Source organism: Podarcis tiliguerta (genome assembly GCF_965153285.1).
Source record: "Podarcis tiliguerta genome assembly, chromosome: 12".
Taxonomy (NCBI): Eukaryota; Metazoa; Chordata; class Lepidosauria; order Squamata; family Lacertidae; genus Podarcis; species Podarcis tiliguerta.
This window is the reverse complement of record NC_139545.1, coordinates 50,600,223-50,623,279: the sequence shown is the minus strand read 5'-3', so window position 1 is coordinate 50,623,279 and position 23,057 is coordinate 50,600,223. Positions and strand designations below refer to the sequence as shown.

The 23,057-nt window shown below is 43.8% G+C and overlaps 1 protein-coding gene across 1 annotated transcript in view; it reads right to left on the bottom strand.

Moving 5' to 3' along the window:
• The window catches only part of WDR48 (WD repeat domain 48), a 33,289-nt gene extending 10,709 nt beyond the window's left edge, over nt 1-22,580 (bottom strand). The window contains exons 1-12 of the mRNA XM_083406374.1: nt 21,264-22,580; nt 12,597-12,737; nt 10,948-11,026; nt 9,818-9,900; nt 9,412-9,541; nt 8,346-8,434; nt 6,468-6,569; nt 5,810-6,034; nt 4,532-4,606; nt 3,511-3,613; nt 2,794-2,891; nt 1,710-1,817 (exon numbers count right to left, since the gene is read on the bottom strand). Of these exons, the coding sequence (XP_083262500.1) occupies nt 1,710-1,817; nt 2,794-2,891; nt 3,511-3,613; nt 4,532-4,606; nt 5,810-6,034; nt 6,468-6,569; nt 8,346-8,434; nt 9,412-9,541; nt 9,818-9,900; nt 10,948-11,026; nt 12,597-12,737; nt 21,264-21,311 (1,281 nt within the window). The 5' untranslated portion in view covers nt 21,312-22,580. The remainder of the gene's footprint in view (nt 1-1,709; nt 1,818-2,793; nt 2,892-3,510; nt 3,614-4,531; nt 4,607-5,809; nt 6,035-6,467; nt 6,570-8,345; nt 8,435-9,411; nt 9,542-9,817; nt 9,901-10,947; nt 11,027-12,596; nt 12,738-21,263) is intronic.
• Between the last annotated feature and the right edge of the window lie 477 nt (nt 22,581-23,057).

Below are 23,057 nucleotides of genomic sequence, written 5' to 3'. Positions count from 1 at the left end.
GCAGGAAACACATGTATACAATATGCATAATCCAATTTCATATATTTAACATTAAAATTGAAGTACCGTATTTTTCGGCCCATAGGACGCACCAAGTTTTTTGGGGGGGAAATAAAGGGGAAAAAATTATTTCCCCCCCAGGCGCTTGTGGGGCAGGCAGCGGGGAGAAGCGCTCTTCTCCCCGCCGCCCGCCTTCAGACCAGGTCCGGGGACAGCTGGAAGACGCGCTGCGCCTCCCAGCTGTCCCCGGAGCTTGCGGGGCAGGCAGCGGGGAGAAGCGCTCTTCTCCCCACCGCCCGCCTGCAGACCAGGTCCAGGGACAGTGGGAAGATGCGCTGCGCCTCCCAGCTGTCCCCGGAGCTTGCACGGCAGGCAGCGGGGAGAAGCGCTCTTCTCCCCACCGCCCGCCTGCAGACCAGGTCCGGGGACAGTGGGAAGACGCGCTGCGCCTCCCCGCTGTCCCCGGAGCTTGCGGGGCTGGCGGCGGGGAGAAGCACGCGTCTCCCCGCTGTCAGCCTCCAAACCACATCGGGAGACAGTGGGATGGCAGCGTTCCGCCTCCCCGCTGTCCCCCGATCTTGTGGGGCTGGCGCTGCGGCTCTCCTGAAGCCTGGAGAGCGAGAAGGGTCGGTGCGCACCGACCCCTCTCGCTCTCCAGGCTTCAGCGAAAGCCTACATTCGCCCCATAGGACGCACACACATTTCCCCTTAATTTTTGGAGGGGAAAAAGTGCGTCCTATAGGGCGAAAAATACGGTAACTGTTTAGAAAAAAACAGAGAGCCTAGGAGTACATGATAAGAGATGTGTAACATTATGTATAGTGTGGTTTGGGAGAAGTTTTTCTCCCTCTCTCTAGAACTTGGGAACATCTAACTAAGCTGAACGTTGCAAGATTCAGGACAGAAAGATTCAGGACAGTCATACCTTGGTTTTCAAACAGCTTAGTTCTCAAATGTTTTGGCTCCTGAATGCTGCAAACCTGGAAGTGATTGTTCTGGTTTGCGATCTATATTTGGAAGCCGAACATCCAACGGGGCTTCCGATTGGCTGCAGGAGCTTCACACTTTGGTTTCCAAATGTTCTGGAAGTCAAACAGATTTCCGGAACGGATTCCCTTCGACTTCCAAGGTACGACTGTACTTCCTTCACAAAGCATACAGTTCAACTATGAAATTTGCTCCTCCAGGATGTAGTGTACGACATCGAATTGGGTGGCTTTAAAATATTCATGGAGGACAAGGCTATCACTGACTACTAGCCATGATGGCTATATTCCACCTCCACTCTCAGCAGCATGTCTTGGTATAGCAAATGCTGGGTATCACAAGAGGAGAGAGAGCTGATGTGCTCATGTCTTGCTTGCAGGCTTCCCAGGGGCACCCAGGTGGTGAATGTGAGAACAGTATGCTGAACTACATGGGCCTTTGACCTTATCCAGTAGAAGTCCTTTTAAAAAGGTGCGTAAGACCCTTGCAGAGCCTAATGAGGCCCACAGTCTCCTAACCACAATGTCTCAGCCCAATGCACCACACAGGGCTGTTCTAAAAATTACATTGTGGCTGTCACCATATATATATATATGGTGACAGCCACAATGTAATTGTGTGTGTGTGTGTGTGTGTGTGTGTATATATTGCCTTGAGCTCCAAAGGAAGGATGAGATATAAATCACCTCAACAACACTGAAATTAATTAAAGTGTGCCTTACCCCGGTTTTTAAGTCTACTGAAAACCAATTTGGCACGTAAACCATTTTAAACCTTTTCTTAATTTCTTCTTCAAAGTCCACTTTCCCAAGGTCTTCTACTTTACATGCCTGTATGTAAGACAACAACAGCAGAAAAGGTTATGCAGCACAGATGTACCACTTATCATCAACAAACTTGCACTCCCTGGCAGAGTTTGTTTTGAATGCTCTCTCATGTTTAGGGTGAGTTGCATCCAATTGCACCACTCAGACCAATAGCAAAGAGCTCCATTAGAGGAATGGGGAGGAAAGCAGCTTTCAACATTTCTTCCACTCCCTTGCAGCCCTCTGAGTCCCCAAACCTTTTGAAGTCGGGTCCGCAATCCTCCAAAATAGTTTTAGAGCAGGCACATGCCCTACTTCCAAGAGACTGCGATCTACTCCCACTATAAATAAACCGGCAGTGATCTACCCATTGGACTGACCAAAGTTGTTGAGCTTTTTGGGGGGAAGGAGAGGAATTGACCCAAGTTCCCCTGATGGAGCCGCTTTGCTATCAGTTGAGCGATACAACCACACATTTCCAATTTGTTTAAAATACACACCCAATGGGGCTTCAAGAAAAAGCAAGGAAAACTAGCTCTCTTAAAACACTCTAGCAGTTACTGTAAATTACTGCTGTAAGAGGCATTGCTACTGACCTTTCCCCAGGAACTTGCTCAGAAGTAATTTACTGCCTGATAGGTTGGAACGGTGGTTTTTTGAAGGAGAGAGGAAGAAATGTGCTCTAATTTAGAGCTTCTGTTTTTAAGCAAGGGATTAATGAGTTTATTGATTTAATCAGGAAGTACTTCTCTTTTTACAAAAGCTAATGGAGAGCTATGAAGAAGCATGAACTATTAAAAAATGGCCAAAAACCAGCTGTAAAAGATGTTCCCACCTCAAACGTCCCTTTTGTTCTTCCAAAGCAGTACCTGATGGATCCCATCCTAAAGGGGATCTACCAATCCAAGCTACACGGGAAACATGAATCCACTGTATATGAAGAAGCAGTTAATACAAGACAACCCAATCACACATATTTGACCAGTCGCTTGGCACCTACCTTCAACACGTCCCAGTACGCCACGTTGTTGTTTGTGTCTTTGGTTAATATGTGTCTTTTGTCATTGAGAATGTGGCACTGAATAATACTAGCACCCCCTAGGGAAAAAGAAAGGGAGGGGGAACCCAAGTAAATCAGACCATCCATGCAGATCTCTCAGTCTGTAAAAGTGTTTAACACGGAAAGATACACACAAAACCTGTGTGGGAAAGGATCAGTCGAAAGAAAAAAAGGAAGATGCCATTTTGAATTGTTTTTAATTTTTCATTACTCAGATGGAACAGGAAGAATTAATATTCTGCATCTCTGGAAGCACCATGCAGAATTTTATATGGTGTCTGGGTGCAGTACCAGGTGCCTAGGCCTGGAATCCTGAATTGGCAAGTTTTTACTTTAAAGTGGTGGTGGTGGTGGTGGGGAGACACATAAAACAAACCACAGAACAAGGTTCCCATCAGTCATAGTGAGAGATAGTTTCTGCCTGACAGGACCCAAATGTTGAAGAGCCACACTTCTGTACTTTGCGGGACTCTCTAGCCCCCTTTGCTTAGTCCCAACCAATGTAGATGACAAAAGCCCTGATGCTCAAAGGAACAGATTGATCATTTACACAAGATTTTGCAGGAAGATTAAATCTGGATCAAGTACTGTTTATTTATCTGCCCCTGCCAGCCCCAAAGCACTACTTTTAAGTAATTCCCACAGTGTTAATCGCACCTTTAATAACTTGGTCAGGCTGTGTACAAAGGGGTGTGATTGGGTTGGTACAGTCGTTGTCATAGTCCCCTGAAGCTCTAAAGTTGTGAATTCCTTTCAAAGTCTAAAAAATAAATAAAAGGAAAGCAAGGGGAGAAGAAGTAAAAGGATCATAATTAGATTCCGCTACACAATATGGCCTCTGCCCCCTTCTTCAAAGGATCTTTCTCCACCTTGGGGGAACGATTTGTCCAGTTTCCATGATGGCCCTTGTGAAAAAACTAAAAATATTCGGACAACACTGTGCCACAAGTAGAGGACCTGATGAATCAAGGTGCAAAACTGGTCCAGAAGGCAGAAGCATCAAGCTTCACTCATGCCACACTCTTCTATGCAAAGTGCGTAAAGCAGATGAGTCAGTAAAGGTAAAGGGTAAAGGGACCACCGACCATTAGGTCCAGTCGTGACCGACTCTGGGGTTGCAGTGCTCACCTCGCTTTACTGGCCGAGGGAGTGGGCGTACAGCTTCTGGGTCAGGTGGCCAGCATGACTAAGCCACTTCTTGCGAAACAGAGCAGCGCACGGAAACGCCGTTTACCTTCCCGCCGGAGCGGTACCTATTTATCTACTTGCACTTTGATGTGCTTTCAAACTGCTAGGTTGGCAGGAGCAGGGACTGAGCAACGGGAGCTCACCCCGTCGTGGGGATTCGAACCGCCGACCTTCTGATCGGCAAGTCCCAGGCTCTGTGGTTTAACCCACAGCACCACCCGCCATCCTAGATGACTCAGTAGGTGATATCTAATGTTAGTCAGCCTCAGAGTAGGCCACTTATTTAAATGGGTCTACTTGTGAGTTTGACCAACACTGGATATTGCCCAGTGATGGATGCATGTATATTTTAGTATGGTGGAGAGAGTTCCATTTATAGATGAGGGATTCTACAACTTTGCTCAAGTGAGCTTCCCAAGATTATCAAGGAAGGATCAATTATGCACAACTGGGCATATGTAAATTTACACAGGTTTAATTCATTTCTTACCCACTTATTCACAGACGATTTTGTTGTTGCAACCCAGAGTGCTGGAGGAGGGTCAGCTGATCGATCTAGCTCCATCTGAACAATCAAGAAATGAGAAGTGTTACATCGTCTTCCTACTGGTGCACACCCATACAATATACAGTATACTCCTTTATACCAAGTGGAACATAGAATCATAGAATTTTAGTGCTGAAAGGGGCCACATGGTTCACTAGGAGTAAGAAGGAACAGAACCCAGGGCAGAACTAGGCTTCAGGTTAAAATAAAAAAACCAACAGTTCCAGTACAATTGGCAAATTTGCTTTTGAAATTCAGGTGTCAGGTTTCTATATGCATAGTGTACAGATGTATTTAAAAACTGAATTTACAGATGAGATTTATCACAACACACAGTACTGTTCTAACCCCTACTATATGTTCCTGCTGATCTTCCTTAAAATTGACAACCCATCTCACAGAGATAAAGGCTCCATCTCAGAGGGCGACATGGTATTTTTAAATAAAGCTTTACTTTCTAGATGTGTTTTCCGAAGACTGAGCAGATTTCAGCAACCCTGAATTTCTAGTTTGCTTGTACACTGTCATTACTCTACGGATGGTAAGTGGTTGAAGTATTGTGGAACACGTCCAAAGGTTGGCCTTGTTATTAAGTTACAGGAGTTAACATATCCAAATTTAGAAAAACTAATAGTCTATATTTAAGCCACAGCCATAGCAAAATTATTGATTTCAAAAAACAATATAAATAAAACAACATTTGTCATAAAAAAATCCAACACGTTAAAAAATGCCCAGTATTTATGTCTCATCTCCTTACAGATGCAAACAGTGAGGAAGGTCCCAATTTCTGGAATGCTCTCTCCAGGGAAGTTTGGTTGGCACGTTCAATATACTGTACACTTTTAGGTGTACATTCCTCTGTAACCAGGTATTTGGCTGATTAACATCCTCAACCCTTTTAAATGTGTTTGTGGGAGGGGGTGGGGAAAAAGGGGGGGTTACTGTTTCGTTGCTTTCATTTTTATTATTTTGTGTTCTTATCTTGTTTTTATGCTGTGGACTGCCTTGAGATCTATGGATGAAGGGCGGTATATAAATTGAATAAATAATAATAACTACGCCCTCTCCACAAATGATGTCCCAAGTTGTATTATGCATTTCTGCAATTGCCACCCAGAACAGTCCAGCTGTATCTGATGGAAACAAAAGGAGGTTGCAGCTCTACTGATAGTAAGTTTTACCAAGATGTACATGGGGAAAAATGGTTATGTATATTACCTTAAGGACAGGTGCCTTTTCTTCACAAATGAGCACCCGAATATCAGGATTTCGTAGATCTGTACAATATATCTTTCTGTCTCTTCCACCTGAATATACGTGAGTGAAGGCTTCATTTACTTGAAGTGCCCATACACCCTCATCATGGACTCTGTATGTAGCTATACATCTCTGCTGACCAAGGGACCAGAGCCTGATAGTCCCATCAGAGCTGCCAGAAAGACACTGTAACAAGAATGGTTGTTCAATTTAAAACAATTACATATCCAATAAAATAGTGAGTAAATGTTTAGCTCTCTAAAGTCAACATGCAAGTCCAGTTTTCCTTCCGTTCAATCTGTTTTTCCTATAGAATGTTACAGTTTCATTTTACAACAGAAATAACGCACACAAAAAACTTATGCCAAACAATTCTTTTTTAACCCCCCCCCCCCTTTTAGCTTGTTGGTTCTAGCAAAGTATTTAATTACAGTTGATGTTTGCTCAAATATGAAACAAAATGCATTGTGTTTGTTTCAACACATTTCTTATTAAGAACTCAAAGCCGATCTTGCAGAATAAGCAATGCAAAGGGCTGAGAGGATATTATTGCACCACAGAGACAAATCTTCCCCGTACAGCTAGTAGCCTTCACAGTAATGTGATATCAAATGCATACCTGTGTGCCATCTCTGTTCAATAGCAAAGCTTTAACATTGTCTGTGTGCCCCTTGAGTTTCATAAGCTTTGCACAGGTTCTTGGATCCCAAACCCTTAATACCTGTTGAGGGGGAAAAAACCTCTGATATATTACAATGGTATTGTGATCCAAACTCATTTCCTAATTTTTAAAGGGCCTTCACACTAAAGCCAATTCAATTTAGGTTTCTTGAATAGGCACCAGACTCTTTGACTCTTTTAGAAAGTACAGTGGTACCTCTGGTTGCGAACGGGATCCATTCCGGAGCCCCGTTCTCAACCTGAAAGGAACGCAACCCGCGTCTGCACACGCGCGGGTCACAATTCGCCGCTTCTGCGCATGATGTCATTTTGTGCGCCTGCGCGTGCGCGAGTGGCGAAACCCAGAAGTAACCCTTTCTGGTACTTCCGGGTCGCCGCGGGGCGCAACCTGAAAAAACGTATCATGAAGCAAACGTAACAAGAGGTATGACTGTACAACAATGGCAGGCTCCCCGCTACCCGAAATAATAGCCTCATGATTCCCAATGCCTGGAAGGTAGGGGAGAGAAAGAATAGTTGGGTTCTGCTAAATGGCCTCCTACAATGGAGTGCTCTTCTGGCAATGAAGTCAAACCACTGCTTTAGCAGCACTGAAGTGACCTTCCCAAGGGGCAAGCCTGGGCAGTGTGCAAGGAGGTCCTGAGCTACCCAGATGACAAGACAGAGGTGGGGAACCTCAGGCCTGGGGACAGAATGTGGGGCTCTCAATATGTCACACCATCACGGGTCCAGCTCCATGCCCTACTCGATTGCTTTTGCCTTGCTTGAAAACCAACTATGATGATGCCTCCTGCTTGCCTAGTTGGAGAGATGGGTGGGCAGGTGTAGAAACCTCTGACAAGTGTGCCTGGAATGTAGCATAATGTCCATAGGTAAGAGTTCCACATCCAATGATCTGCACACCTTGGCCTCACCCAAAACTGGCATGAGGCCCCCAGAAGCTCTCCTGCAATGGAATGGAATCCTATAGCAGAAAAAGGTTTCATATCCTTAACTGGAGGCAGCATGGGTCAGCAAGATGTCATCCTCAATAGTTTCTAAACGACTACTATTCTGTGGGTGTTTATATGTGTGTATGTGCACGTACATGTACAACTTTGGCATCCGTCTGTTTTGAGAGACAATGGAGTGCTCTTCCGGCAATGAAGTCAAACCACTGCGTTAGCAGCACTGAAGTGACCTTCCCAAGAGGCAAGCCTGGGCAGTGTGCATGGAGGTCCTGGGCTACCCAGATGACAAGACACCCCTCTCGACCTGGCTGATGTGGTCCAAAGGAAAGCAGAGCAATACATTGGGCACAAGATTGGCTGCAGGAGTTGCCAGAAGGTGTTCAAGGTGCGTCCCACCATCTTAGGGTCTCTGTTCCAGATTTGTGTAGAATTTACTCCTTAGCCTTTTCTTCTCCCAAAGATATCCACAGACATATTTTGCTTTGTATGTGTGTAGGGATAACAATTGTACTGTAACTACTAAACTCCCTCAGCCCATTATATTGGAGGAAGACTTTCAGAAGGACGAGGACCAAGTGCAGGCACTTCAGCACCAGGCCACGGGATAAACTTCTCCAGCAGCTTAGTGGGATAAGGCTGTATTATAAACCCTCCAGCTCCAATAAGTATCCTGTTGGATTAGACAAAATGTCTGCCTAACAACATCAAGCGCAGTCTTCCCAGAGTATGGGAATGTTTAATAAAATAATTGTTCAGGACAGATATTCCTGTTCAGACACTGGAACACTGAAAGATTTGAAATTTATATAGAAGTTGTGTGCAATCTTTTCACCAAGCCAGTGTGTCTGCGTTTGTGTCTTGCTTACCTTTTCAGTGGACCCTGATACAATTACTGTTCCCATCTGATTCATGGCAAGACTGTAGATAGAATCTTTGTTCCCACTGAGGGAAGAAGCTATTGAAAACAAATCAAACATCATTTTGGATGAATATTCCAAACCAAGAAAGAGCAAGAACTTGGAGTAACCCATTTAAGTAGTGTTTGGCATTAAGAATTTACATTTTGCTGCCACCATACATTTTTCAGCACATATTTTCCTCTCTCTATAATGGTCACACTATACTTGGAAATGCTTTATTGGGCTGCTGTTAGAGCAATGCAATACTCTCTGCAATGTGTTTTCACCCTGCTACAGAAGCAAAGTATATTAAGGGCTGTAATTTGAGGTAAACGTTTTAAAAAGCCAATTCTCATCACACATGGTAAGATAGCTGAGAGCTACAAGTTTGTACCTTTACCCCGGTGGGAACACTAAGATCCCAACAGAGAACTTTATTTTCTCCCATATAAGTAAATGGCTGACAGACACTACAACACACTGAAACAATTCCATTTGACATTGTTACAAACTTCCCCACCCCACCCACCCTCATGTGGCCTGGCATCTACTCAAACCCAGGAAGACTATGTGTTTCTACAGCCAGAACCATTGTAGGCAACTTCTGTCCAGGTTCCAGGAATATATGGGTCCAGCTAGTGTCCCTGTCATTAATGGAAACACTTTCTTGTATTTTATTTGCTTCCTTCTATTTATACCTCATCTTTCTTGCATTATGGGACCCAGGGTGGAGAACATGCCATTCCTAGCAGTCACCCACCTAGGTACTGACCAGACCCACTTAGCTTCACCTCACGTGTCTTCGGACCATATCCTTTTATATCACTTAACTGATATTGTTAAGTTTAAAAACTGACATTTGAACGCTGACTGAAGTCATTTCTAACTGCCTGTTAAGGCTTACTCTATCAATTTTGTTTCAGCAGTGAGCTATTGCTCCAGAAAGTTGTGGGGTTACAAAATATCCCCACTCCATGGCAGCAAAAAATGCTTTGCACAGATCAGCAGAAGCTTAAATCCTCTGGGTACTTACTCGTGACAGTGTTATTTGAGGCAGTCAGTGCTGTTAGCGTATTTACATCCCAGAGGAATATCTGTCTGTCCAGCCCAGCAGATGCCACCAGCTCTTTATCTTTTGCATACGCCAAGGCTTTCACATAATCCTAAAATAAGAAAATGGATATGACAAAAAGGCACTTTAGAACACTGACACTGCTGATTTGACAATCGCAGGGATTACCGTATTTCCCCCTCTATAAGACGCCCCCATGTATAAGACGCCCCCTATTTTGGGGGACTCAGATTTAAGAAAATGGCCTCGGCACAATCTGTGTATAAGACGACCCCTAATTTTTGTCATTATTAGGGGGGAAAACCTAGTGTTATACACGGAGAAATACGGTACTTATTATTTATGGCATTTCTATGCTTCCTGTTACCTTGTGGGTCCTTAGTGTTGACATGCAAAATCCCTTATGTGCATTCCATACTTTAACAGTAGTATCGGATGAAGCCGATATCACTACGAAGGAAAAAAAGTTACAACAGGTTATGTTTCTGCGGGAAGCAGCAAAGAGAATCTGTCCATCCTTCAAGAACTAGAATTTGCATTTACTTGCAAGTAACTCATATGAAATGATACCAGAGCTGGTACAGTGGTGCCTCGCAAGACGAAAAGAATCCGTTCCACGGGTCTTTTCGTCTTGCAGTTTTTTCGTCTTGCGAAGCAAGCCCATTGGCGGAGTAGAGCTATTAGCGCTATTGGCGATTTAAGGGCTAAAAACGGCTTTTTAAGGGGTGGGGGATTAGCGGTTTTGCTGCTAAAATGCTTTTAGCAGCTTAGCGATTCAAAATAAGGGGTTTTGGAGCAAAAAAAAAAAATTCAACTTTTTTCGTCATTTTTCGTCTTGCGAAGCAAGCCCATAGGGAAATTAGTCCTGCGAAGCGCCTCTGCAAACGGAAAACGCTTTCGTCTTGCGGGTTTTCCGTCTTGCGAGGCATTCGTCTTGCGGGGCACCACTGTATATTCACAGCTCTGGAACTCCCATCATAGCACCTGGTGCCAGCTAAACACGTGCCAGGCATTTTCCTATTGATTTTTAATTAATTTCCTATGATATTTCTGCCATTTCATCATTAATGTTTTACTTTGCTATATTTGTACTTCAAGTTCTTTTGTAAAGCAGGAGACTATAAACCTACTAAGGTACTTCAAAAGGTTGTTGTAAGATTACTAAGACAGTGCATTTCTTTGAGAACACAGAAAAAACACCATATAAATTAGGATTTACCAATACAGTGGTACCTCGGGTTAAGTACTTAATTCATTCCAGAGGTCCGTACTTAACCCAAAACTGTTCTTAACCTGAAGCACCACTTTAGCTAATGGGGCCTCCTGCTGCTGCCATGCTGCTGGAGCACAATTTCTGTTCTCATCCTGAAGCAAAGTTCTTAACCCAAGGTACTATTTCTGGTTAGCGGAGTCTGTAACCTGAAGCATATGTAACCCAAGGTACCACTGTATACATGTAACTCAAAAGAGTCATCTAGTGTTTTAAAAGGGACTTACACGTTTTGCCATTGCAGCAGAGTACAATATCATTCACCCAGTCTGTATGATGTTCCATAGATGCTATATAAGGGTCTTGCTGGAATAAAAAAAAAACCATTGTGAGTCCTTGCTCCTGTTTCATGGGGCCATTTTTGCTGTGTTCAGAGCAATTTTTATTTAAAATTTAAAATACAAAAGAAAGAAGAGCAGCAATTAATCACTAAATCAAACCATGAACCATAACTTTGACCTCAAGATTACTAGATTGAGGAAAATAATTAATATGATCTAGCATCACCACCAGATTTCAGTTACAGAAGTGGGAGGGGAGGGAGAAATCACTCATCAATTGACGAATTTGCTTTCAAACATTTCATTTTCTCTTGCTCAGGCATAGAAAAATAGCTTGCATGTTATTACTGTATCCCAGATTCTTAAACAAAAAACAAAATCATTCTGACAGCGTGGGGGTGGTCAGAGCAATTATTTTAACAGCATAATTGCGTTAGTGAATCTCACTCAGGATGCTCAAGAAAGAAGCCAGAATTTAGCTCTCAACAAACCACTCTAATTATTTTTAAAAGCTATGTGCTAAAACTCCAGGGAATGAGAACACCTTTCAGATTTGAAGGGAACTGCTCTTTTCAGTATTAGCCAGCATCACCTCCCCAAGTCCTTCAGTCTCTTCACTTTCTGGATGAGACTGGACGAACTCACTGTTAGCCGTGTACCAGGAGCTTGGTAAGACCACAGCAGATGACAGGAAAGTAAGGAGTGAGGCAAGGGGTCACTCAACCAGTTTCAGAAATAGGACAGCAATAGTGAAAACTTGTCAATGTACCTGTACTTTGAGAATTTTAGTTGCAAACCACTTTGGGAGCCAAAATTGGTTGAAAGGGGGTACCGTATTTTTTGCTCTATGAGACTCACTTTTTCCCTCCTAAAAAGTAAGTGGAAATGTGTGTGCGTCTTATGGAGGCTGCACAGCTATCCCAGAAGCCAGAACAGCAAGAGGGATCGCTGCGCAGCGAAAGCAGTGATCCCTCTTGTTGTTCTGGCTTCTGAGATTCAGAATATTTTTTTTCTTGTTTTCCTCTAGGTGCTTCTTATGGTCTGGTGCGTCTTATAGAGCGAAGAATATGGTATATTCCCAAAGGAGCTAAGCCTTGCCCCTATGTTTTTTTAAAGTTTGCTGAAAACAGTGTTGCTTCAGTGGCCATTCTTAAAGTAAAATCTCTAAATGTGGTGTTTATTGTGGGATTAGTGCTCCTCATGCATGCAAGTTTTCTTTTTTGCTTTGCAGTATCCACACACGGTTGGTATCAAACTACACAAAATACACAGAGAAAATCTTGTATTAAAAAAACCCTTTGTTGCCAACAAACCATTTGGAATAGCTCTCCACTGCTCATTTGCAATATTAAGTCCATGTTTGGAAGCACTGTATATCTTGCCTTCCATAAATACAAACAAATTAGGCAAATGTTATTGTGACTGTGCTTTCTTGTCTAAAAAAATTGAAGATGCTAATGTACTTGGTAAGAATGATTTGCAGTGTTTGCCGATACAACACAAGAGTGGCCTTTAACGGTGTAAGATACTCTTCATTGGCTGCATCTAACATTCTAAGCCCATCTTTTAAAGCAAAGCTTCTGTGTTTGGTTTACCTTGTGCTGGTTGACGCTCCATATCCTGATGATGGAGTCTCGGCCTGCTGTAAAAAGTCTGTTTAGCGCTGGGTCCAGCTGCAGTGCATTTACCCCATTTCGATTGTACTTCTCCACCTCATCTCTAATTACATAGGAGACCTAAGATGTGTTGACAGAAATCCAATTAAAGCATTAAGAAGCCTCAGATAGAAGTATTTTGTTTTGCCCACTCATTTTCAACAAAACTTTCCATTAATTTAAAAAATCATCATCAGGAACACATCAACATCCAATGCACCATACACAAACAACTAATATATTAGAGAAACGGGAGACAGAGAGCGCCTTTGCCCCAAGTCCATTAAATAATGCTGGAAGGAAAGATTATTCCTCATCTTTCTATTATTTATGGAAATGACATAATGGAGCAAGAAAAATGCATTTGCAGCTGACAACAACGAACACATTATATTTACACAGAGTTAGCAAATGTTGACTGGTTTTGCGCTAGTATATGATCACACTGCTCGGCTCTTCAGAGTGGGAGAACTGCGTACACCAAGGGGGGTGGACTTCAAGCTTGTGGGATCTACCATGTCTTTTCATTAGAATCCAAGGTCCATTAATTTGATCCAGCTGCAAAATAGTGACCTAGCCAAGTGGACATAAGTATAGAATTAAGGGCCACGATGAGTCCTGGAATTTGCAAGCAGCCCCAGAACTAAGCTCCCAAATCCTTTCACAAAAATATCCACACCTGGTTTCCTGTGAAGCTTTCTTTTTCAGCAATCTATCTTAGCAGTGGTTTTCAACCAGTGTGCCGTGGCACTTGGATGATAGTCAGGGGTGCCAAGGGCACCACTGGCCTCTGTCCCTCTTTCCTTCCTCTGATGCCCTCTCTGCCTCCCAAAGGCTCGCAGAGCTGTTTGTTGCAGCGGTCCTGGCTACAAGCTCCCCAGGCAAATGGTGCCTCTGGGGCTGGCCAGGGGATGCTTCCCACACCCCGGTATGGCACTGTGAGGAGGCACCTCTCTTTGGGGCAGAGGAGGGCAGTTCAGAGACCAGAGACAGCAGCTGTGGCTGCCCAGAGGACTCCCAAAGAGAGAAGGCTGAGGGGAAATGCCACAAGGGAGGGTTTTTGAGAAAGGGTGAGAGGCTGCCAGAATGTAGTTGGTCAAGGGAGCTGTGGACTCACAAAAGTTGAAAAACTATGGTGTAGGGAGATTTTTTTCTGTTGTTGCTAGGGTTAGACAAACCAGTAGATGCCGATCTACCTTACTGTCACCTTTGGCGTACAACAACAGTGATAACTAGACTAAGGCACTCCTTTAGAACAGCTTATAAAAAGCAGATAGATAAGTGGAATCTTATGCACCTTTATTCAGAAGATTCACCCAGTTCAACAGTTCTTACACCCAACTTAAGGCATAGAGGATTACAACTCGGAAGGTTGTAATCCTTCAATAAACCTTCTTCACTGAAGGTTTTTAAGCAGAGGTTGGATGGTCATCTGTCATGGATACTTTAGTTGAGATTCCTACATTGCAAGAGGTTGCATTAGATGACACTTAGGGTCCCTTCCATCTTTGCAATTCTATGAGTCTGTGACAATTCCACTTACAAAAGCTAGCCCATTGTTTTCCACAAGAAACTAAGCATTCATATGTTAGGTCTACAACTTGAATGCTAAATGTACTACTTACAAATATTAGGAATAATCAACCCCCAAAATTGAGTCAAGAGCACTAATTTCAGCCCAATGACAGAATGATTTCAAGCATCAAAAGATGCTTGTGTGTTTTCCCCTCTGGAAAATTATATGATTTATCACTTTTGTGCAGTAAAAACAGCTTACCTCTGCAGGAGTTAGATTTCAAAGGATGATTTGGCATTTTGCAAGCAGATGGTACTGATACATATAATGTGTCGTTCACACAAAGTTGTACACTAAGTTTTGCAATTCATATGCCTGAAGTATTCCATACCAGTATATAAAACAGATTACAGTGGTACCTCGGGTTAAGAACTTAATTCGTTCTCAACCTGAAACTGTTCTTAACCTGAGGTACCACTTTACCTAATGGGGCGTCCCGCTGCCGCTGTCGCACGATTTCTGTTCTCATCCTGAAGCAAAGTTTCTGGGTTAGCAGAGTCTGTAACCTGAAGCGTCTGTAACCCGAGGTACCACTGTACCTCTTAATCCAGGATTAAGAATTGCAAACTCTACTCCTTTCAGCTTTGAGAACAGGCAATAAAAAATATGCTATGCATCAGAATCCTGATGAGTGCCTCTCAGTTCAACTTTCATGGAAGCAAAGCCACACAGGGGGATGAGAACCAGGGGACAGAAGGGCTCACTAGCACAATGATATTCTCAAATAGAAAACTGCATCTAGGTTCTATGTTGCATAGGTCAACAAGAAGTATGACTCATGAGCGTTTTGGTAAGTGAACAATCCCCAATGAGAATATTATCTGTTACTGGAATCTATCTACTCAAATGTTGCCCTGAGCTGTATGCAAGGACCAAGAAGAACAGACATTTCTGCACATTCATCAAGATTGTGTTAACTGAAATGTCTAACCACAGAAAGACAGACATTTGGCTGGGTTTAAACAACCAACTGTTAGCTAAGGCCTCCTACAGCATGGTCTGGAGGCACACAAGGAAGCTACCTTGCCCAAGCAAAGATAGGGTGGGTCTGATTGACACCTGGACGGAAGACCATGTAGGAATCCCATGAATGCTACTTTGAGTTCTATGACTGAAGAAAGGTGGGCTATACACTGGGGCCAGTTCACTAAAGCCTTTTCAGTTATCCAGTAGGCAATTTAATTCAATAAATGATATTAATCCTAGTCCACCATTTGCTTTGTTGTTAAGGAGCCACACAGAGAATACCAATATTATAAAGGGCACTTCACCACCCACAAGTACTGCTAATTCTGAAAGGAAACAGTTTGGGAATATAAGTAGCAGCAATGACGACCCTGCTATGCAACTGCAACTACAACACAGGTTCCACCATGTGGGTGCAATGCAATTTGAGAGTGGTTGAAGTCTCAACTCAATTGCCAATTCCCCCTCGAATGACTGGGAGATGCCTTCTTCATGGAAGGTCATGTGTACTGCAGCAGGGAAGGAAAACCTGCTCCCCTCAGCCTATTTTCTACTGCACTTTGTTGGCTTCTATTTGTATTTTAAATTGTTGTTATCCACTCTGAGATAACTTATAATGATACAGATGGTTTAATTTCCCTCTCTCCTTGCCACCCAAAAATATGGGAGAAAGGGGGTGGCAGAAAGAGAGAAAAAATGAATGCCACAACCTCTATGAGCTCCACCCTGGCCAGCATGCAGCCTTTGACAGATTAGTTACTTTTGAAGCAATATGGTATGGCACATGAAAGGTTCCTCACCCCTGCTCTCGAGGTTTACCTGTCTCAAAGCTGAGAAACTTCAAAACAAAAAGGATCATGGGTCATTAGGCAGGTCCTCACAAGGATCGGTTTGCTTTGATCACAACATTTGGAGTAGTTGAAGATATGTGACCTTTTGGTCTGTATGCCAGTGAAGCCAGTGTGGTGTAGTGGTTAAGAGCGGTAGTCTCGTAATCTGGGGAACCGGGTTCGCGTCTCCGCTCCTCCACATGCAGCTGCTGGGTGACCTTGGGCTAGTCACACTTCTCTGAAGTTTCTCAGCCCCACTCACCTCACAGATTGTTTGTTGTGGGGGAGGAAGGGAAAGGAGAATGTTAGCCGCTTTGAGACTCCTTAAAGGGTGTGAAAGGTGGGATATCAAATCCAAACTCTTCTTCTTCTTCTTCTTCTGTTACCATTATTTAATTCCTATTTTATTTATTACTACATTTATTTTCCATCTTTCCTCCAAGGAGCTCAAGGTAGATGTAGATGCTTCTCCCCCTCCTCATTCTATCCTTGCGACATAGGCTGAGAGAGGGTGACCCGGGCAGCTTTATGGTCAAGCAGGGATTTGAACCTTGTCTTCCAGGTCCTAGTCCAACACTCTAACCATTACGCCATATGGGCTCTTATTGAAGGAAATGCAAATGATCTAAATCTTAACCATTTCACGCAATTTCCAAAATCTAAAATTTGCTGATGGATTTAGCAATTATGTTTTATAGTTACAATTACTACTATAATGGTGTATTCCATAATAGGGAAAGAAGCCATTAAGCCCCATTTACTTTAGCGTAAGTGTCTGAGAATTGTAGCAAATTGCTGCTGCTGAGAATATGCATCAGTAATGTGCAATTTTCTTATTATTGAGACCTTACGTCACCTGCTCATTTAAGGATTATGAGAAAGATATTTTAAATACATTCCTGTATTATCTGAAGCTTTGGTTAGTAATCAGGTCTGCCAGAGTACTACAAAAAACGGCTACAGTAAGACCAAAGACTCCAAATGCCACACTATTACTTCTATTCCTCTAGCATGTGTAGATGGTTCTGGAGAGAGGCAAGAATTTATAACATTTGTGCTGTGGTATAGACAAGGAAGGAAACAGTAGGAATACCTCCTGCAATTTTTCATAGGAATGCAAACTTTGACAACACAATGCAAGAAGAAATGTTAAAGAATTTCACTATGTTGTTTAAAAATATTAATAAAAAATATGTTAAGTACCGTATTTTTTGCTCTATAAGACTCACTTTTTCTCTACTAAAAAGTAAGGGGAAATGTGTGTGCGTCTTATGGAGTGAATGCAGGCTGCGCAGCTATCCCAGAAGCCAGAACAGCAAGAGGGATTGCTGCTTTCACTGCGCAGCGATCCCTCTTGCTGTTCTGGCTTCTGAGATTCAAAATATTTTTTTCCCTTGTTTTTCTCCTCCAAAAACTAGGTGCGTCTTCTGGTCTGGTGCGTCTTATAGAGCGAAAAATACGGTACTTCAAAAGCAGAACAGTCCAAAGTGTGTCCACAGCTGGTTAAAGACAACAAAGAAGTTAAAGATCTGCTAAAATAGAAGAAGGAGATTGCAGAGAAGCCAAATGATTTGCATCTGTATTCACAGCTGAACGTATAGGGCAGATACCTATGCCTGATTTGACATTCTTAGAGAGTTTAAAGAACTGGGATGAATTGAAGTGACAATAATTAAATTCTAGGCTTTATCAACAAATAAAAAAGTAAGATATCATTGAGTTCATCTGAGAGTTTGTTAAAGAGCTGAAATGTAAAACTGCTGATCTTTTAACAAAAATATGCAACCTGTCCCTAAGACGGCTTCAGTGCCTGGAAAATGGCTAACATAACTACTTTTAAAGCTGTTTTTATATATGCTGTAAGCCGCCCAGGGTGGCTGGGGCAACCCAGCCAGATGGGCAGAGTAGTAATATTTATTATTATTATTAATCACACTTAGCATGGTATGTACAATTCAGGAGCTGAACTTATAGAGGTAGAAACAATGCAGAAAAGGGCAACAAAAATCTGCAGCATTATAATTAATTAATGTACTACTTATATGCCAAAATGGCTTTGAAGTGGTTTACAACCATCAAATCAATGCATTATTAAAATATACAGTGCTATTAAAACACCCTTAATTAAAATAAATAATAAAACAGTTTAGAAACATAATTAAAACATTTAAAAAACAGTTAAAACAATAAATTCACTATTAAATTTAGGGAAATGCTTGGCTAAACAGGTGCGTTTTCAGAAGCTGGTGGAATGTCAACACTGATGGTGCCTCTTGTATTTCAGCAGTGTGGGCATTCCACAAACACAGTTGCTACCAGTGAAAAAGCCCATCTTTATGTTACCACCAGCCAATGATAATCAGGTCATGGCAAAACTAACTGGGCTCCATTAGCTGATCTCCTTATGTGCAACCTCTCATGACTCAGGTTTAATGGAAAAGCAGAGCTGACATCAGTATACTGATGACACTGTGACCCAAGCCTCCTGATGACTGCTCCCAATGGCTTCATAGGGATGTTAAAAAGCTTTGGGAGAAGAGGTTACAATGCTGGGGCGAGTTTTGGATTTAGAAAAAAAGATAGAGGTTTATAAATAATTCACTCTTCCCTTCCTGTCATAACACTAGAACCAGGATGGCTCAGGACCGTAATACCTCAAGGACCGCCTCTTCCCATATGAACCTACCCAGTCCCTGAGATAATCTTCTGAGGCCCTCCTTCATGTGCCTCCTCCTCAAGAGGTCCAGAGGGCAGCAACACTAGAATGGGCCTTCTCTGCAGTGGCTCCCTGTCTATGGAATGCTCTCCCCAGGGACGTTCGCCTGGCGCCTTCATTATATACCTTTAGGCGCCAGGCAAAAATGTTCCTTTTTAACCAGGCCTTCGGTTGATCTGATTTGAATCCTATGCCCATTTTCAGTGGCGTAGCGTGGGAGGTGCAGGGGGGGGCCGGCCGCACCGGGCGCAACATCTGGGGGTTAGGGGGCGCAAATCCACAGGTTAGGGGGCGCAAATTATTTGCCTTGCCCCGGGTGCTGACAACCCACGCTTCGCCACTGCCCATTTTAAATGTGTGTGTGTGTTTGGGGGGGGGTGCTATTGGATTATTGCTTTTGGTTACATTTTATATGTTGTGGTCTTGTGAACCGCCTTGAGAGATCCGGGTATAGGACGGTGTATAAGTGAATGAATCAATAATAATAATAATAATAATAATAATAATAATAGAAGCAGAGGTCATCCAATAAAGCTGAATGGTGAGACATTAAGGATGGGCAAATGGAAGTACTTTTTGATACAACACATAGTCATACTATGGAATTTGCTGCTACAATATGTGATGATGGAAATTAACTTGGACAGCTTTTAAAGGCAAGAGGCAAAGGAACACATCCCTCTATATCAAGGCATTCAGTTGTCATATAGGCAACTGGATTCCATATTGTGATGTCACTGTGTTGTTGGAAGGATGATGGAAAACTGAACCAGTCATGGTCAATTGTTATCAGCTATTGTGCTGCATGGCAGTAAGGATTTGAATCCAGTTCTCCCTGATCCTAGCCTAGCCCATTACCATTACACCACACCACACCACACGGATCTGCTACATAAACTTTTCAATAAACTGAGCCATAATGAGGAAATAATTGACAGATATGAACAGAGATAAGTTGAGGGTGTCTGTGGAGAACCACCCCCCCAACTCAAATTGTTAGTTTAGATATGGGATACATTATCGTCACAGAAACATTGTTAAAATACCTTTTAACCCCCTTGTAGGGCTTAAAAATCTATTCACACTAACTTTTAATTTTTCCTCTATTCCAAACTCCTAGAATAAAAAGCAGCTCAGAAGAGTGGAAAAATAAACCATGGAAACTGATCATTGCCAGCAATTTTTATGTACATAACCACGTTCTTGAGACTCTTTGTGAAGAACATTCAGAATTCAACAAGCAAAGTTCCCCTTACATGACAAGTCTAGCCAGAGTGCATCAACAAGGCCCACACAGCCCACATTAGCCAGTCTCTGTTTCCATCTGCTACAGAGGTGTCTGGAACCTAGACTATTATCCCCAACACATATACTTAGGAAGCTGCCTTGTAATAATCACATTATTTCTCCATTTAACTTGGTATTGTCCAAACTGACTGGATTTCAGACAGGAGTCTTCCCCAGTCCCACCTGGAGATGGTGAGAACTGAACACAGAATCTTTTGCATGAACACCAGATGCTCTACCACTACTGAGCGACAGTCTTTTCCCCAAGTTACAACTGAAGCTACATTTCCCCTCTGCACAGATTTTAATTGTAAGTCATCTCTGAGGAACCAATCTTGGCCAAAAAGTACAGTGAGAAACAGACACACACATAAACACTACTCAAAAGGAGATAGCAGACATTAGTGGTAGAATTCCAAACTGTAGCCTCAAACTGTCAGCAGTAAAGATCACACTTTTTCAATGCTCTCACAATTAAAAGCACTACCTTCATGTAATGTTTAATTAACATTTAACTTTCACCTCTACTCCAAGGAGCCCTGGGACATGTACATGGTCCTACTCACCCCCACTTTATGTCACAACAACCCTGTGAGGCAGGTTCGACAAGGACACCGTGACTGACCCAAAGCCACCCAGTGAGTTCTATGCCCAAGTAAAGATCTGACCTTGGATCGTCCCAGCACTAGCTACTACACCCACACGGGCCCTACACCTATTCGCTACGGTGTGTGGAGGAGGTGTTTGGGCTTTGGTGTCTTTAACACCGGGGGCGCAGCTGGCGGAAACCGCGCGCTGAAATACTAACACCCACAGGCAGAGCCCTGAAGCGATAAAGGCCAAAAGCATCACAATCTCGTTATTTCCGACGCGCGGGACAAGACGATGACCACTTCGCAAAGGGGGTCCCTGAAGCAGCTTCTTCCGATCTCTCCCGCCGTTAAAGCGTCAGCAGCTGAGGACGGGGAGGAGAAAGCCAGGGTCTTGCGGCAATTTCTCCAGCTCCCAGAATATCTTTCCCAAGCTGAGGCCGCTCCGCCCTTCGTCCCTCCCCCACCCGGCTTCTTCCCGCGCTTCCTCCAACCCGTCCCCTTCCTCATCCCGGCCCCCGCCTTTATCGCCGTTCCCCCCGGCCTTTCTCCCTCCAGCGAGGCCGCGGGGCCCCCGCGCTCTCCTCCTCCGCCCTTCGGCCAAGCCTCCCCCTCCAACCGGCACCGCTTCACTCCCTTCACCTGCACTTTCCGCCGCCCCGCCGTGTTCTGTCGGTGATGAGCCGCCATCTTGCATGTTGACACTCTGTCGTCACGTCCGAGCAGGGGGTGGACAGGGAAAGGAGAGGCTGGAGGCGCTCCGGAAGTCCCGCCTCAGGAGGCTCCTGCTCCTGCTGCTCCTGCTGCAGCCGCACCCCTTTCAAATCTCGGGCAGCGGGGCGAGTCACAGGAGTGGAAGGGACGAAGGACGTTAGGGGAAGGGGCGTGGCTTGCGCGGTTGCCATGGCAACCGTTATTGTGAGGGATGTCTGCGAACCGGGCGAGGAAGGAGGGGTACTTGGTCTCGCGAGATTTGCGGGGGCTGGTCTAATCAGTAGGGAGAGAAGGTGACAGTTGGAAACGTTGCTCGCGCTGCTCCTTCTCTCTGCCCCACCCCCCACCGAGATGATAAAAGGGCGCGAGGTTCGGCTGTGTGGTACCTCAGTCAGAGCTCGGCTTTCCCCGGCATTCTCATGTTTGCCCATATCAAATTCCGTTCCACGTTGCCCACACGTTATGGTTATTCACCTGTACGTTACTGGGTGCATTGATTCACCTCAGAACCAGCAGGGCGCTGCACGCTTATGTATTTATTTTGGTGTATTAATCGCCCAGCCCCATGCCTCAGGGTGGGCCATACAAGTGCCCCTAACAATAAAGTTAAATTGAACTTATCGAAGTTCCCTCACCTTTTCATTAGTTGAGTACCCAAAGGTCAGCACAAAGACATCATAAAATAACCCCCCAAGATTATTGCCCTTTGCTGACTATTATCAATATTGCAGCAATTATTAAGTCACTTTTTAGAGTGAAAAGGCTGTGTACACATTACTGATTAGAAACACAGCTAGCGCATTCTTTTTCCTCAGATTAGATTGAAGCTGGTTTGGAGAAGAATGCACTGAAACAGTAGTTCAAAGAAACCATAGGATACATACAGAATATGGCTAATTGTACACTGCTTCGCAAACCGGCCATGAAAGTGTTCTGGATCCATTTTGCCGACAGTTTAAAATTGGGGCGTGGGGGTAGAAGAACCATGACAATGCAAAACATATAAAATGATCATCCAGCAGCACTTTAAGAAGGACCAAGTCGTTCCCACCACACTAAATGATGAGCAACACCATAAGAGGCAACGTTAATTAACCAAAGGCCAAAGCCTGGCATCCAAAAACGGACAAATATGGAGCCAGGCATGTCTTCCTGGAAAGAGCATTCGACAAGTGGGGCAGCCACAGAAAATGCCACCTTCTTTACATCCCTCAGGTGGGGCATGCAGAGAAGGGCCTCTGATGAAAACTGCAGGGTCTGGGTTTGTTCATGGGGTGGGAGAGGCAGTCCTTGAAATATTGCGGTCCTGTGTATGGTGTATAAAGAAGCAGTATGGCGTATCAAGAGGGAGGCAGTCTTGTGGCATCTTAAAGACTAAGGGGTTGCCAACATAATGCCCACAAGGTCCCCTTCCTTCAACAAAGTGCAGCTTATCAGAAGCACTGCGTTGTAGCCAAGACAATTGGTTGCAAGTGTGTGCTTGGTTGTCGGATACCCACAATGGTTTCTCCAATCTGCAAGTGGGCTCCAGAAGATTGCCCACCCCCAGTTACTTTTGGTATAAGCTTTCACGAACCTTCTACCAGATGCAAAGTTGAGGTATTATAAAAGTTAAGGTATTATAATAGGGTGGCTGGGTGGGATTGCAAGAGAGAAATGAAATATGCAAAGTGCGGAGTGATCATTACATTAGTATCAGTGGCCATTCACAAAACAGTTGTT